The 16,217-nt window shown below is 36.4% G+C and overlaps 1 protein-coding gene across 1 annotated transcript; it reads left to right on the forward strand.

The window, feature by feature from the left end:
* Window positions 1-8,239: 8,239 nt before the first annotated feature.
* On the forward strand, window positions 8,240-13,917 carry LOC128234505 (uncharacterized). The gene is made up of 3 exons (XM_052948763.1): window positions 8,240-8,521; window positions 11,088-11,438; window positions 12,227-13,917. Exons 1-3 carry the CDS (start codon window positions 8,455-8,457, stop codon window positions 12,244-12,246), a joined length of 438 nt encoding a protein of 145 aa, XP_052804723.1. The 5' UTR covers window positions 8,240-8,454; the 3' UTR covers window positions 12,247-13,917.
* Window positions 13,918-16,217: the final 2,300 nt, after the last annotated feature.

The following is a 16,217-nucleotide window of genomic DNA, read 5'->3' on the forward strand; positions in this document are numbered from 1 at the left end:
GGTCGCAGTATACAGTGTTAAAACCTGTCTCACTGTATAACTTACGATCATTATTCTGTTAATACATTATAACTGCCTTTAACAAATAATCAACCAAATCAATTAAATGTGTTTTATGCATCAAATGACAGTTAAAAGCACGTGTTTAAACGTGTGCTGTTAATGAAAATCTCCAGGTTTACAAGATGTGCGTGATGAGTGTCCATACTCGATTTTTTTATTTAATGAAATTATTAATCGATTACTAGTACATTGAAGGTTACTAAGCGCCGAACGTGACAACGTACAAAACAATACGTTCAATATATTTATTAAACAAAAACGTGTGAATAAATATTAGTATTTAATAAATATTAGCATTGAAAAGGTATGATATTTACAGTGAACTAAACTATATACACAGTAACAACATGTCATACAATATAAATACTAGTACATTCAACGATAGCACATTAAATCAGCACATAACGCACCCTGAGTGTAAGTAATCCTACAAAAGTCCTGCCTTACTGAATCCAGCCTGGATTAGTTCACGGCGATCCTCCATCTTTGAATGGGTGGCGATCAGGGTACATCTTCTTTTATGGCCTTTATTCCAAATTATATCGATAATTGACATGGGTATGTGCACTAATTGGCATGTCGTACCACATTAGCGAGTGTCATAAACCGTGTGACGTAGAAGGCGGAAATCACGGGCCAGCGCGTGGATATTATGCAGACGATGTAGGACGATCGCATCTTCGATTTTTTTTTCAAAATTGAAAATCCACGAATTATAGTACCCACGAAATTGTTTTATTTCGGCAAACCACGAAATTTCATGCCCACGAACATTAATGATTTCACATATTAAAATATTTACTATATAAGTTGATAGAAAACCTTGGATCCCAGATTGTAAGCTTTGACCTCATGAGTATCTTATACAGTTTTGGTAAAAGGCCACTGCATGAGGTTACATACCAAATATCAAAGGTCTGAAAAATGCAGTTTTGAGAAATAGAATCTAAAATTGTACAAGGTAATGTATATATTAAGCCTGGGACCTCTGGGTCGGAGCCAGCTTTAAACCTAGTGACAAAAATTGATTGATCTTCTAACTTCACACTAATCAAAAGTCTTGCACAAGTTTCCAGCGGAGAAGATTACTGTATAAGTATAATGAAACACAGGGATCCCCGGAACTACTTTGACAGTGTTGATAAAAGGTCTTGGCCATGCAGTTACCAAGAAGACAATTTTCAAGGTTTCATAATATAAGTTTGTTGAATTTGTTAAAGCCCGGGACGTGGCCAATTTGACCCAAGAGACATTATCTTGGTAAACGGCTACTACATAAGGCTGCATACCAAATATAGGGGTTTGAACCCTTTCGTTTCCGAGGACAATATTTTGATAGTTTGTCCTAGCATATGTTTATAGAAAAACTTGGTCGCATGGGAGACGCATTTTTTTAACCCAATCGTAGAGAATAAAAACGTATTATGTTTTAAATACTTACAAACTCAGTAGCAAAAAGTCTAAACTTAAACCCGGTTTAATGGCAATGGGTAAACGCCAAAGACATGGAACACAAAACAAAACATCTCAAACAAGAAACGTGGAAGAATAGCACAAAACTCCACAAGCAGCACAGTGAATATATACTATATAAAAACACTTGGTATGTTTATCAAAACCCAATGTCCGTTAAATTTTGACAGAATTAAGTCCGTTCGAAAATTCGAAAATGCCTTAGTTCCTAATGTTTGGTCTTTTACCAGAATTTGATTGAAAGTTTAGTTTCTTAAGGCACTTCGGCAAACATTTTTACAAAACGGCCGTCTGACGGAGTGTTTGTCGAAGTATTTGATGAAACTAATCACCTTATCAATCTCCGATAATAAAACGAAGGCGGGACACTCCAAGTGGCATAGACTGTCCTTAAGTTCATTTTAAATGGTGTAGTTAAAGAAAAGTTATCTTTTTTTAAGTCGTCATATTAAGCAAAATATTGCCTTCCGACGTAGCATATTTGACGTTATTTATCACATGGTATACATTCACTGCCTTTGTAAAATGGAATACAGTAACCGTTGTTCAGTGGTCTGGTACCAATCCAGAATAAAAAAGTATGTTGCACAGTTCAGAATATATAAGTAAAGAGTAAATGTTGAGTTGCACAGTTATAATCCTTTTATTTTATCAGGCAGACTGTGTGATGCTCATAGTTTCAAACAATGACTGCATCGTATGTTTGATTTTGATAAGCGATTTTCAGCATGGCCGAGGAGTTCCGAATTTGAATAATCAAAGTAGTACCAGGTCTGATCAATCAATTTTCTGGAACGTGAGAAAAAAACATAAAGCAGCCTTTGTTTTTGTTGGATAATGTCAATGTAACAACATAGACATAACAGCAAACCTACAAAAATGAATGACGTATGCAAGTTTTGTGTATCAATATGATAGCCATCGATTTAATGATGTACAACGGTCTTGCGAAAATTGACATAATTGTGACTATCATCTGGTTCTATACCGTTCAAAGCTCTGTATTTTAAGACTGGTACCCTCTTTCTCTTTTATCCAAAAGGAGACCAGTATCAGCTAACCCCGGTGCCCGTCCCGCATTCGAAATGTCTTTAGAATGCGTAAACCGAATCAAGCTTTAGGTCTAAGTAGTAAACAACCAGCAAAGTTGATTTAAAAAAGTTATTGTTATCCTTTGTATAGAATGTTAGTATTTTTTTTGTTTATCAAAACGATTACCATTTTTGAATGACATAACTTAAGAAGTCGGTACCTGTCCATTTTTTGGACAAAATTTGCATGTCCTCGTGACACTTTCTTTCCGATACAATGTTTATTTTTTAAAGATTCATTACATAACACTTAGCACTTTTTTAAATACAACATGTGTTTCTGTATTTATTGTTCAAATACTATTAATGTAAACTAATGGTCAGAGCAGTGAAAATTGGTCAAGTGTTACCGTATCGTGTCGATACAATACTACCTAATGATTGATTTTAAATCAATGTTTAAACTAGTACAAGCAAATTGTATTAAAAAATAATACCATAATATAAATGTAAAATGAGATTTGTGACATACGCCCCACCTTAAGAAAGTGCTTGCACTTTTGTACAACACATTCTTATTACAAACTCCCTACAGCCTCGACAACCCGTCGGCAAGAACGTTAGACTTGCCTGGAATCGCCACAATTTTGAAACGATAAGGCTGCAACAAAATGGCCCATCTCATAAGCCTAGCGTTACCTATTTTTGCCCTGTGGAGGTGTGACAAAGGCTGGTGGTCCGTCTACAGAACGAACTCTTGTCCGTAGAGATACCTCTGAAACTTCAGTATCGCCCAGACGCACGCCAGACACTCTTTCTCCACCGTCGCGTACGACCTTTCTGCCTTATTTAACTTTCGACTAGCATAAGCAACTGGTCTACGCTCATCCTCACATTATTGGAGCAAAACAGCGCCTACTCCGACGTCACTGGCGTCAGTCTGCAAAACAAATTGATTACCCAATTCTGGTAGCTTCAGTATTGGAAATGAACACAGCGCACGTTTGAGTGTGACAAACGCTTTCTCTTGTGCTTCGCCCCACCTAACCTTGTTAGGAAGTCCTTTCCGGGTAAGATCTGTCAATGGGGCTGCAACAGAAGAATAATGTGGCACAAACTTCTGGTAAAAACCTACAAGACCTAAAATTGCATGAACCTGTTTCTTTGTCTCCGGTCTTCGCGCTTCTTCAATGGACTTAACCTTGTCTGGTATTAACCGAACCTGGTCCTTACCAACAACATGACCCAAACACTCTACAAACTGAAAACAAAAATAACATTTACTAGGTTTAGCAGTCAATTTGGCGTCACGCAATCTTTCAAACAGTTCTCTAAGAACCTTGAGGTGCTGTTCAAAGGTCTCGGTGTAGGCAATGATGTCATCAATGAAATTGTCGATATCTTCCATTCCATCAAGCAATTTCCTCATAATTCTAGTAAAACTAGCGCTGGCGCAAACCAAACCAAACGGCATAGTGACGAATTGGAACAGACCAATCTGTTTCTGGAAGGCTGTGAGAGGCTTGGACCGCTCCGTCAGTGGTAATTGCCAGTATCCCTTCGTCAAATCCACCTTGGTGATGTAGCGACAGTTGGATAACTTTACAAATATGTCATCAATGTTCGGCATTGGCTCACAATCAAAGATGCTCGCTCTATTTATAGCACGAAAGTCTATACAGAAACGGTTGGTCCCGTCAGGTTTCCTTACAATCACGTAATTACTCTAATACTGACTATCTGACGCTTCAATGACTCCAAGTTTCACCATGCTTTTTACCTCTTCAATAACAGTTTGTTTCATAGCAAAAGGTACAGGATACTGTTTAGACCGTATCGGTGTGTATGTATTCAGTTTTATGTCATGTTCATCTAAACTTGTACGCCCTGGTGAAGTAGATAGCACATCGAAAAACTCTTCCAACAGATCGTTCAGACGCTCAACCTCATTTGGAGACAGTTGTTCGCTTATGTGGTAGTCTTTACCTTTTCCTGTTGACAACGTTGGCGGCTCCACTATGCATTGTTCCTCGTCGTTGAGTGACTCTTCACTATAGTCATCGACAACAGCAACACTTGCAACACCGTGTACTATTGCATCCCTTTCAACATACAACTTTTGCATATTTGCATGAAATGTTTTGACCTTATTGTCCATCTGTATCTTGTAGTCTAAGCCACCTACTTTTCCAGTTATACCAATACCCGATCACCAACATCCAAACGCTTAACATTGGCTTTGCGATTGTATATGTCAGCGTACCTCTTACTGGCCTTGTCCAGATTGCTATGTGCTATTTCAGCGCTGTATTCTAGTCTGTCCTTCAGGTCAACAACATACTGGTAAACGGTTTTTACCTCTTGGTCCTGAATATCCTTGGTCCACAGCTCCCTGAGTATCTTCATAGGTCTCCTCACCGATCGACCATAGATGAGCTCGAAAGGTGTAAACCCTAAACTCTCATGTGGAGCATCTCTGTAGGCAAACAAAACTGGTCCAAGATATCTGTCCCAGTCCTTGGGCTTTTCCAAACACAAACGCTTTAACATAAGCTTCATGCTGCCGTTGAACTTCTCAACCAGTCCGTTATAGATGGGATGGTACGGTGTTGTGGTAAGCTGTCTTATAGAAAGCAATCTACTTACCTCCTTCATAACATCTGAAGTAAACTGCGTGCCCATATCTGTCAAGAGCTCCCCTGGTACACCTAGACGGCAAAACATCTCTACCAACGCTTCAGCTACTCGTTCCGCTTCTATAGAGGGTAGAGCAACAGCATCAGGATATCGGGTGGCATAATCCATTAAGGTGAGTATATACCTGTTTCCCTTTGCAGATATGGGCTCTATCGGACCAACAATATCTACGGCAACTCGCTGAAAAAAGGTTTCGATTAGTGACATCTTACCTAAAGGAGCCTTAGTTAACTTTCTTTTCGGTATTGTCCTCTGGCATGCATCACAAGACTGGCAGTAGCGCTTCACGTCCGCTTGTACCCCAGGCCAGTAGAACTCTGACAGCACCTTAGCTACGGTACGTTTGACGGCTAAATGTCCAGACATAATGGAATCATGCGCAAGACTCATAACCTTTTCACGGTAATTCTTCGGTACTGCCATCTGCAAGTATCTTTTGCCGTGGTCAACTGTAGGCGAAACGAACTCCCGATAAATGATACCCTTTATGATGACAAACTTGGTCTTATCGGTACCTGGTTTAGTCACGTATTCTCTCACTCTTTCCAATGTCGCATCACTCTGTTGCGCTTTCATGATGTCGTCTGGTGTTGCACTGCGATCAATCAACGTTGGAGCTTTTATGCGTTTGAACTTCTGACGTTCGTTTTCATCTTTCTTCATCAGTCGAGTCTGCACCGCCGTCACTCTGGCTGCTGAGCCGCAGGTTGCCTTTTCCTTTTCAGTCCCGTCCTTTTGCACTGACGCCGTTGCTGCACTCTTCTTGTTTCTATCTGGACAAATACTGTCAGTAGATATGTGACCTTGTCGTCCACAACGGTAGCAACGTCTCAAATTTCCACCCTGAGGACGTCCGGCACCGTCACCTTTTCCCTTTGTATCTGCCGGTCTGTTGTCACTCTTGCCACTCTGGTTGCCTCCATGAATATGGCCTTTGTTTCCTGGTGCGTTATGCTCTGGATTACGTGACCTGTTAAAAGAAGAACACAAGGATTTTGTACTTATCGCCCGTGCTTCACGGAACTGATCAGCGAGCGTTACCATTATAGCTACGTCTTTGGGTACATGCTCTCTGAGGAAAAGAGCCAAATCTTTAGTACATATATATAATATTTGCTCACGCAACAAAAGATCAAGCACAGCTTCAAACGTCCTTTCAGTTTTGGATAGCTCAATCCATCTGTCCGCATACCCTGATAACCTATTACTAAACTGAAGAAAAGTCACACCGTATTCAGGCAAACTGGACCGAAACTTATGCCGGAAACCATCTTCCGTCAGATCAAATCTCTTAAGTAGTGCAGTCTTAATGATATCATAATCAAGAGAATGATCGCAGCGCAACCTTGCGTAAACATCTAATGCCTTACCCTTGAGTAATGAACTCAGATTAAGAGCCCATGTAGACTTGTCCCATTTGTGAGAATTAGCATACCTCTCAAAGCGGATAAGGTACGAATCCATCTGATCCCTGGTCTCATCAAATGACAGTAACTTAGGTGCCTTAACATAATCTGTGCGCTCCCTATGCTCAGACTTTACATCTCTTACCTCTATTTCCTTAAGTGCCTTTTCATGTGCCATTCGCTCACGTTCACGCTCACGTTCCATTTCCATCCGTTCAAGTACTTTATCATACTGGATACGCCGATCCTCACGCTGAATGGCCTGTTGCTCCCGCACAAAGTCCTGCAACTCCTTTCCGCTGTACCCTTACTCCTTACCCTGAGTAGTTAACTGCTCAAGAACATCCATGGTTAAACAAACACAATGGCATAAAATTAACAAATGCTATTCTTAAAGTACACACAGTACAGTATATTGAAATTACAGATAAAACTGTATTTTTCAAAACTAACGATAACACTTGACGACGTTTCACTAAGAATTAAATAGTGACGTACCCCCGTAATAACGTAACACTCAGTAAGTATTACCGTACAGTCAACAGTTTACGTCGTCGTGTCAACACATGTTCATACCACAGCGTTCAGTCATGCATCGATGCAGATGTATGTAAACCATAACCTCCCAAACCAACACCCATACAAACACCACCTGACTCCAGGATTACACAGCAAAACCTTAAATCTTAAACTCCAATAATATTCATTCAATTCACCTAATACTTCACACAATTGTATTCAAACCATTTATAATATTATAATATTAAAAAAGTAACAGTGGTTAAAGAAAACACGGAATTACAGGTATATGTAAAAATGAGTTTGTGTAGTAGAGTTTTCAAACATAAGGCAACCGTTGACAGATAAATTATACCACGGCTTTTCAAATTTATCATGGAGAGAACTCCTGGACTTTGCGCTAAAAGCAAGAGTGATAAATTTACGAAGATTTGGCGTATTAGGGAACGCAATGCGGGGGTCGCAACGTTTGTCGTGCGCCCCTCCCCTTAACCGTATTATATATGATTTGCATGCGGTTATTGAGGTTTAGGGGCCTCCTACCGCCCGATAGCTCAGTGGTTTAAAGAGTGTCCGTAGGTCCCGGAAGAATAAGGAGATATGAGACTCAATACGTGCATTTTGTATCTTTTATATTGTTTGGTACACATCTGATTATCATTATAATTTTCATAATGTGTGCTTGCCAACTACTTTAACATTTTACAATTAAAAGAATAAAATATAATTGACCTACAACTGATAGCTTGCCGATAGCGGAATTTCTTAACAAAGTGGGTAATCTGATATCAAATTGCTCTGAAAACCCTGGTCTCAACAAAGATGGCTTTACCCAATATCAATACCGGGTACCGGGTTTAAGCATAACCCTAAAAGTCGCTTTGGCACCCGCCGGGGTCAGACCGCACTTGATGGCTGCATTATATGTGCAGACAATTGGCGCGGGCAAAGCTTAAACACCCTTAAAAACGAACAGGATGTCTTCCTCATTATTATATAAATTAGGTTATTTGAAGTCAGAAATGGTGCTCCAGTCACTATTGGCATGGCCAATCACTTCTTAACTGGACACTTTATAGAAAATGGAGATTGGAGGCTACTGAAATATAAAATAGACATTATTAGAAATGTATAGTATAAGGGAGCTTACCACTGCACCACGCGTATAAACTTTATCATTCTGTAAGATACCTGATATGATTGTACAGGAAGTGTTATACACAACGGAAGTGTTTGGTCAGGATACAAAGATACATCATAATTAAATGCAAAACATCTTTGTCAACATGTGCAGTACAGTTGTTCTTTTGTTTATTGGATTATCAACTCCAGGTAAATATATACCCTTAACTATTTATTTTATTTTAAATGTACACACATATCTTAAGCGTAATATACCTTTATATTATCATTTATGTTTCAGTATTAGTACCAGTATTTTGCCCCACCAAGGGGCGGTGGGGGAATCTTTGATTTTCAAATTGCAGAATTTATTTCTTAATACCATCATAGGGCATTTTTTATCTTATTGATGGACAACCTCATGATTCTTATTTGCTCACTTTGTTGTATTTACTCCCTTCCCTGTTACATCGAGGAAAATTGTTGAAAAGTCCGATGTTTTTTAGACAAGCCCATTTTTCTAAACAAACTAATTTTGTTGCCTAAATCCACCCCGCCCCCGACCCCCCAAAAAATGTCTACTAGAATGTGTACAATAAGGTGATTAAGAAAAACTGCACATGTGGGTGTCTTAATTCCTTCACCCTCCAAAATCCAAGGACAGTTGTCATTCTAACTGGTTCTTTTTCTAATTGTTTAATGCTCTTGCATGAAAATTTAAAAAAAAGAAGATTTTGTTCAAAATAACGATAGTTCTTGGTACTTGGTAGCAAATTTGGTACTTTCAGCCGGTGACTATAAGATATTTGCCTTTAGTCACCACTTATTAGTCGCAATGTTATTTATTTAAAAATATTTAGTGAGACAACTAAATGTTGACTACCACGTACTTAATTTTTCCTCTCACAACCTTACAATAAAACCATTCACTTAATCTTAATTACTCTTGCAAACAGAACAGTGCACATACTATACTTATTAACCTTTCTCTCAAACCAATTAACATTCACACGACCCTTGCAATACAATACAATATGCGTGCCATTAAACCTGTCCGAATAGTGTGAATTGTAAATCAACAATTATGCTTATCAGCTTTCCTTTCTCCGTTTGAAGATGCCACTTAGGTAAATTAACAGTTTTACCGGAATTAAACATTGAAGTGAGTATTATTTATAATAATGGATAACATTGAACAAGCCAATAGTAGAAAGTGTTGACTTGCTTAACAGATTGGGAACTAATGAATTTCAGTGAAACAATCATTAATAACAATTCACCCACAATCCTTAGCGCAAGCTCAGCGAATATCGATAAATCCCACCAGTTCTTCAGTCAACGATATATATTTTTTTCAGTTCTGATCATTGTCCACGTGGATTTATAAATTAAAATAGAGTTAATATACGTGTTTGAAATCTGCATAGGCCCGTTAAATGATTTACGGCCCGAGTGTGTAGCATAAAACATACACAAACAGTTACTTTTTTGGCTAAAAAAGCTGTTAAAGTCATGAAAATGCAAAACAAAACTAGTTTAAAATAACCTCCCTAGCAGGGTTTTATGTGACGTCATAAGCGGTGTTATACAATACGCTCAATTCGGGCCAAAACCATAAACGACAGTTACGCAATTTTGTCACTGTTCAGTCGATTGGAAAGTGTTTTTGTTGGAAAATATACCGAATCACCAATAGGTTTTTACTTTTCACATTTATAGCTTTGACAACTGATTTAAAGTGGAAAACTTGTCGGTCTAAAACGCTTAATTTATTGAATGTATTCATGGATTGACCACTTCAATCTGTTCAGCATCTGAGAAAAGAAATGCTCATATTATGCGTTCATTGCATACGGCGTAATGGAATCATGTCCATATTAATCGTTTTTTCTGAATCAAACTTTAACAGTAGGCCTTTAGGTATGAGTCCTTGATATATAAACAATTTGAGTTATATGCCTTAAATCTCACAAATTGACATTCGTCTCTATCTTAACACTCTATCATCCCTTGCTTAAATTCACACATGATATTTATACGAAAGGCTTAAAGATCTAAGTTAAATTTGAGTTACATGTATAGTATTAAGCCAAATCAAACAATTTGGTTGATACTTTGTTCTATAAAAAAATGTTGTATATAACCATTGTTATCATTAAAGCAATTACAGTTCTTAAACCATCCATACCGTTTTTAAATAGAATGTATATTTCTATAAAACAATTCAAAATGAATGATCTTTTATTTGAATAAGTTACCCCAGAGTTATTCCCTAAACCATTACAAATAGTAGGTTTGTATTTTTTGCAGACAATAACTGATGTACTTTTCACCCATTCGTGATTAAACCTTGTGACAGTGTGTGAATGCTTAATGCCTCGGTAGAGTTTTATTTTAAGATAAATTAGCCCATTATCACCGGTGTTATTCCTCTTTCATAGTTTAATACTTTTGGTTTATGTAAAGTTTGTGCATAATAAGTTTCGCTCCTTTGGCATTTAAGTGTTGTATTATATTTAATTTGACTGATGCTCGAAACAGGCAACCCATCCAATGTCGTAAAATCTAGTTTCTATTTAAAGTATCGCAAACATTATATTCGTGTAAGACGTCTTTATAAATAATCATGCTTACCATATGCCAAATGTGTATTATGATTCATTTTACGTGTTGATGTAGATAATTCCCTTTTAAATGTGTGTTTCTGCTTTTTGATTTAATAAAGAACAATGAATGTAGATTTCATTTTGCATTGTTTTTTTGTTATTGTTTTCAGGTGTGCTTTGTCAGTTCAACACTCCTCTCCCAGAAGATGTAACGGCAACTGTTGCTGAAGATGTCACCTTAACTTGGGATATAATGCACTTCAGCCACATTTCAAGCATCCTATGGAGCGTTACCTTAGATTCTTCTACTACAACATCATTTGATATCCTTGTCTGGTTTCCCTCTTCTGGAAAAAGCATTGTTCAAAATAACTACAATGTTGAAAACACTACTGACGGGAGCCTAACCTTAAAAAATGTCGCTCTAAACAATACTGGAGTTTACAGAGTCTTGGTAACATACAAAGCAACTACTCCTGGAGATGCATGTTCTGAGGATACTGTTAAAGTGACTGTCCAAGGTTGGTGGTTTTGTCTGACTATTGGAAACACAAAATGTATTATTTATGATTTATCTGGTATTGTTAAAACGCATCCATTGATGGTTTAAAACAAGTAAAGGCAAAAGTAGCATTGACCTTTCTGTCAAATTTTAGACTGTCAAAGCCACACTGGAACTAAGCCCTACCATTAGGCGAGTAGTTGTCGGACAGTAGTATTTCTCAGTCGTGAAATTCAACTCATATTTCATATACGTTTCAAACGCCTGGTTATAATCATTCAAATGGTGTCGTAAACCCGCGACTTACCATTTAGCGATAAGTATCCGCTACAGCATAGTAATATAAAGCCTCTGTCGTGCAAATCATTAAAATGGTCCACTAGTCACTTGGCTTCAATATAATACACGACTTTTGGCAATAATGAAATATGATTTATCCCGTGGTAAACATTGACTGAAAAATCAAAAAATTCTAAAAGTCGAAATAGCAACGTTGTGTGTTCCTTTTTATTATGCTTGCCTAAATAAAAATTCAATTAATGACAACATTTGTTTTTCAAAAGTTTTAATTTTTAACATGTTTCTTTTAAAATATATTAACAACAATATAAGTTGTGGTAGCATTGTGTTATATAAATTATGAATAAAGAACATATATGTCCATGTATAATTAAACATTGTAGATTGGAATATAATTTAAACTTCAGTTTTATTTCAATGTTGAAACTTCAATTAAAGTTGTTTCAATGTTGAAATCCAAACGTGTAATCAACTTTCAAATCTAATTATTATTCAACATTGTTTCAGAAATTGCAAAACGACGTTGATGTGCCTGCTGTGTATTAGTTTGAAAATGCAAACACTGAATGTATTGGATATTTTACTTGTCTCATTGTCTTTGTCAGTAAAATTGTTAACATATATCGATATCGCAAATTTAAATGTGATTTTGCAACTTGAATGAAACGTTCCGTTTTGTTTCCTATGAGACTATTTTGAATTCACTTTTATCAATATTTATCAATATTCAGCAAAATGTTTATCGCAATTTCAGAAAATCAGGCATTGCCATTTTGCAAGAATTTACAGTAATAGGTGTGTGGGATTTTTTTATATTGATTTAATTCTTCACCTTTTTTGTTAGTGCCATTGATGAGCTATACTGAAACATTCAGATCAGTCATTTAGTAAACTATAAAGGAGTTTCATCTGGCAAAAATGGGTCTTACATGTTTCGGTATCATACAACGTTATTTCACTATACTAATGAAGTCAAACTGTTGTCTCCTGCAGACTAATTACACCCTAATAAATCATAGTGATTTAATAGACATTTGAAATCAGAAAATTAAATTCAGAAACTATTTTTTTCTTAATAATATTGATATTGCATAATGTGAAAATCTGAAAATAGAAACTGTTGGTTTATTTTCAAAAACTTATTATTTTAATACAAAATAATAACTTTTGTCATTACATTTTTTATCTATATTTTAAAGTGTCGTTTTACGTTATAAGTAAAAAACATTCAGTATATTACGAGAAATTGTTGCAAGAGTGCATAATTGATTGACTGTAACATTAAAAATTGTACATTAAAACGTATTGCCGTGTCTGTATACATTGCCTGTTCTTCCTGATTCATGCTTGCTAATGTATTCATGCCCAGCGTGATTGTTGAAAAGGACAAAACTCGAATTACGTCGAAGTCATCATTCTTATTGAAACCGAGCGGAGGATTTTTAACTATTTTGCCGATTTATTCACCACATTGGAGTGACGTTTACACTGAACTATCAGCCAGGTACCCACAATGTCAAGCCACAAGCCATGACTTAAGGCCAACATGTTTTATTATTTGTTAACGGGAAAATTTACCCCAGTCGACCAAAACATTAAATAAATAAAAGTAAAGATTGATTTGTTTTTACAAATGCTGTATATTGTCTTTTTTCCCCTTGATAATAAATTAAAAATAAAATGACACTATTCTGAACTGGAAATCAGGCGATTAGAAGTTATTTTATGCTCTTTTTGATACTTAAATATGTAAAAGAAATGTTTCTACATTTTATTCTTGTTCATTAATGCAAAACATGTGTTGGATAAGTATATTGGATTCATATCATGTGTTCTGTTTTACATGTCTCTTTGTAATACACTATAACGATAATGAATGTCACAGTTTGCGCGTGAAAGATATGTGTTTTTAATGTTTACTAGTAAACATATCTGTTATTATTGTTTCCAACTATTACATTCTAGTTCACACTCACCACACAAAAATAATTACTGTATTTATGTATAATTGTGCTTGTGTCACATACAGAGTTTCAAGCAAAAATACTACTTCAAGAACCAAACAAAATTTAGCACACATAGATGATCATCGTATTACGAAAACACTTCAAAATCATTGATTTAAACATATTTTATTCAACATATCTATGTATCTATATAAACATATAATACACGTTAAATATAATTTAAGTATTTGCATAAAGGTGGAACGCGACTATGAACGAATTTTCGAGTTACTGTATATATATATAAATTGGTATACGAATAGAATAGCATATGCCCCATTAGGGACTGTTTTTACTTTTGCAATATTCGGAACAGTTTTGAAACTACGACTCTTTAAAATATACCACTGACGTAAATTTTGAGACGCCTGTCATATTTTTGCGTTCCAGCTACAATAACCGATATTTTCATCAATTATTTGATACTGCGCAAAAACGAAGTCGTTAAGGTACCCCTTTCTTGATATCAGGCGATGTTTAATAAAACATTGAATACATGTATTTAAAAAAATCAAAAATTAAACGAGCAGTTTTTTTCAGCGTAACACGACGCCGTTTTTCCCGCGAAAAATGACGTTATAGACGAATTTAAAATAAAAAGCGTAAAACAAGAGAAAGAAAAATATATGTGCGTGAACGTTTTCAAAAGACGCACTTGAGGTTGAAATTTCGAAGCGTAGTTTCAAAACTGTTCCGAATATTGCAAAAGGAAAAACAGTCCCTAACTGGGCATATGCTCGCCTATTCGTATACCAATTTTCAGACAGTACAGTCAAACCTGTATTAAGTGGCCACCCTTGGAAAATGATCAAAGTGGCTGCTTAAGACAGGTGGCCACCTAATCCAGGTTTGACATTTCCACCACTTTAGCTTTATTCAGAGATAGAGTATGTATCTTAATGTATATTGATTTGAGTCCTTCCACTGTTAAATTCCTTGGCAACACTTCTTGCACTACGGCCGTTTTCTAATAACTTTATACACTCGACACGTTCTTTTAGAGTCCAACGCTTTCGATTAGTCTTATTTTCAGCCATAATCAAAGTAAAAAAATATCAAGATCAATGCATTGTAAATATCCGTTCGTAGAAATATAAATCCATGCACTTTGAAAAAATATATTGAAGTGAATAAAAATCGTAACTCGTTTCATGCCTTCGAAGGACAATGCAAACTGTGAATTCATAATAACCGGTGTTTTTGTTGGTATTTAATAATTAACTTCGTAATAATTTAATTATCTTATTATTTGTGTCAATTCTGATCAAAACATTCACCGACGTGTAATAAACATGATTTCTCGATGAGTAAACACGCATGGAAATCGTGGGCAATTGTGTGATGCAGTATACATTTTCATTGGATGACGGAGATACCCGAGGCCGTCGTTCTTTTCCGTAAACTTCTATACGCAATTAAAGCTGTGTATTGGAAAACATTATAAGCAGAAGTGTCAGTGACAAGGGATTAGTGGCCGCTAATTAGTGTTTATATGGCTTCATGGGGACAAATATAAGTGGCCGTGGCCGCATTAGACAGTTGGCCGCTTAATGCATGTACATTATATAGTAAAAACGTACGGGGGAAATTTGGAGTGGCCTGTTAAGGCAGGTGACCATTTAAAGCAGGTGACAGTTCAACCGGGTTGAACGCGTTCCACCTTAATATATTGAATCGGATTAAAACGAAAGCATAGCTTATAAAGTTTCTCTCCGTGAGAATTAAGTTACAAGTTATGCAGAATAATGAGAAGGTTAGACAATTTCAATTACATGTATATATGTTGTTAATGAAAACATGCAGAACATTATCTTAAGAGAACGAAAAAAATGCGTCTGAATTTGTGTATAGAAATGATGATTTCGGTAACAAAGAGAAGAAAAGAGAGCATGGATGAAAACAAAAGTAGACACGGTGAGAATATATGTAAGTTTGATGATAGTTGGGTACCTATACCGTTTGATAGAAAGGGTCAAGTCTGGGAATATAGCATAATCAGAAGCGTTTCGAGTTTTGTAAGAAGTTATGACAAAACTGAAGATTTTTGAGTTGCTCTCGTTGTTAAGGGTGGGCTCACCATTGAAAATGATATCAATGTCAACACGTGTGATCCTAGACATATCAAGAATTAAATTTTGTCGAATATCCGTATACAAGGGACAATGCAGGAAGAAGTGAGTGCTACTTTCAACTTCCCCACATTCGCAAGTTCATTCCATGACCGTACAGAAGAAGGAAGGAAAGAGGAAAAGTAAGAACTAGTACGTGACATAACCGTTCTTGTATTAGATGCATTGCGTAGTGGATAATTCTTAGAACCAACAGTTTGGGGTGTAAGGGATGATAGATACTCAGGTACAAGGCCTTTGTCCATTTTATAGAAGAGACATAGTTTGTGATTGAGTCGTCGTTCTGAAAGAGAAGGCCAGCTCAGTTCATAATGAAGAACGGAAATAGATACTAGCTTTGTAGCCCCACAGACGATTCTACCG

Source organism: Mya arenaria, chromosome 5 (assembly GCF_026914265.1).
Source record: "Mya arenaria isolate MELC-2E11 chromosome 5, ASM2691426v1".
NCBI lineage: Eukaryota > Metazoa > Mollusca > Bivalvia > Myida > Myidae > Mya > Mya arenaria.

Bases quoted from the DNA above. Each gene is read 5' to 3' on its own strand.
- LOC128234505 (XM_052948763.1), top strand. From the start codon at position 8,455: ATGCAAAACATCTTTGTCAACATGTGCAGTACAGTTGTTCTTTTGTTT. The intron at 8,522-11,087 runs GTAAATATATAC...TATTGTTTTCAG, and splicing joins TATTGGATTATCAACTCCAG to GTGTGCTTTGTCAGTTCAAC. The intron at 11,439-12,226 runs GTTGGTGGTTTT...ACATTGTTTCAG, and splicing joins TGTTAAAGTGACTGTCCAAG to AAATTGCAAAACGACGTTGA.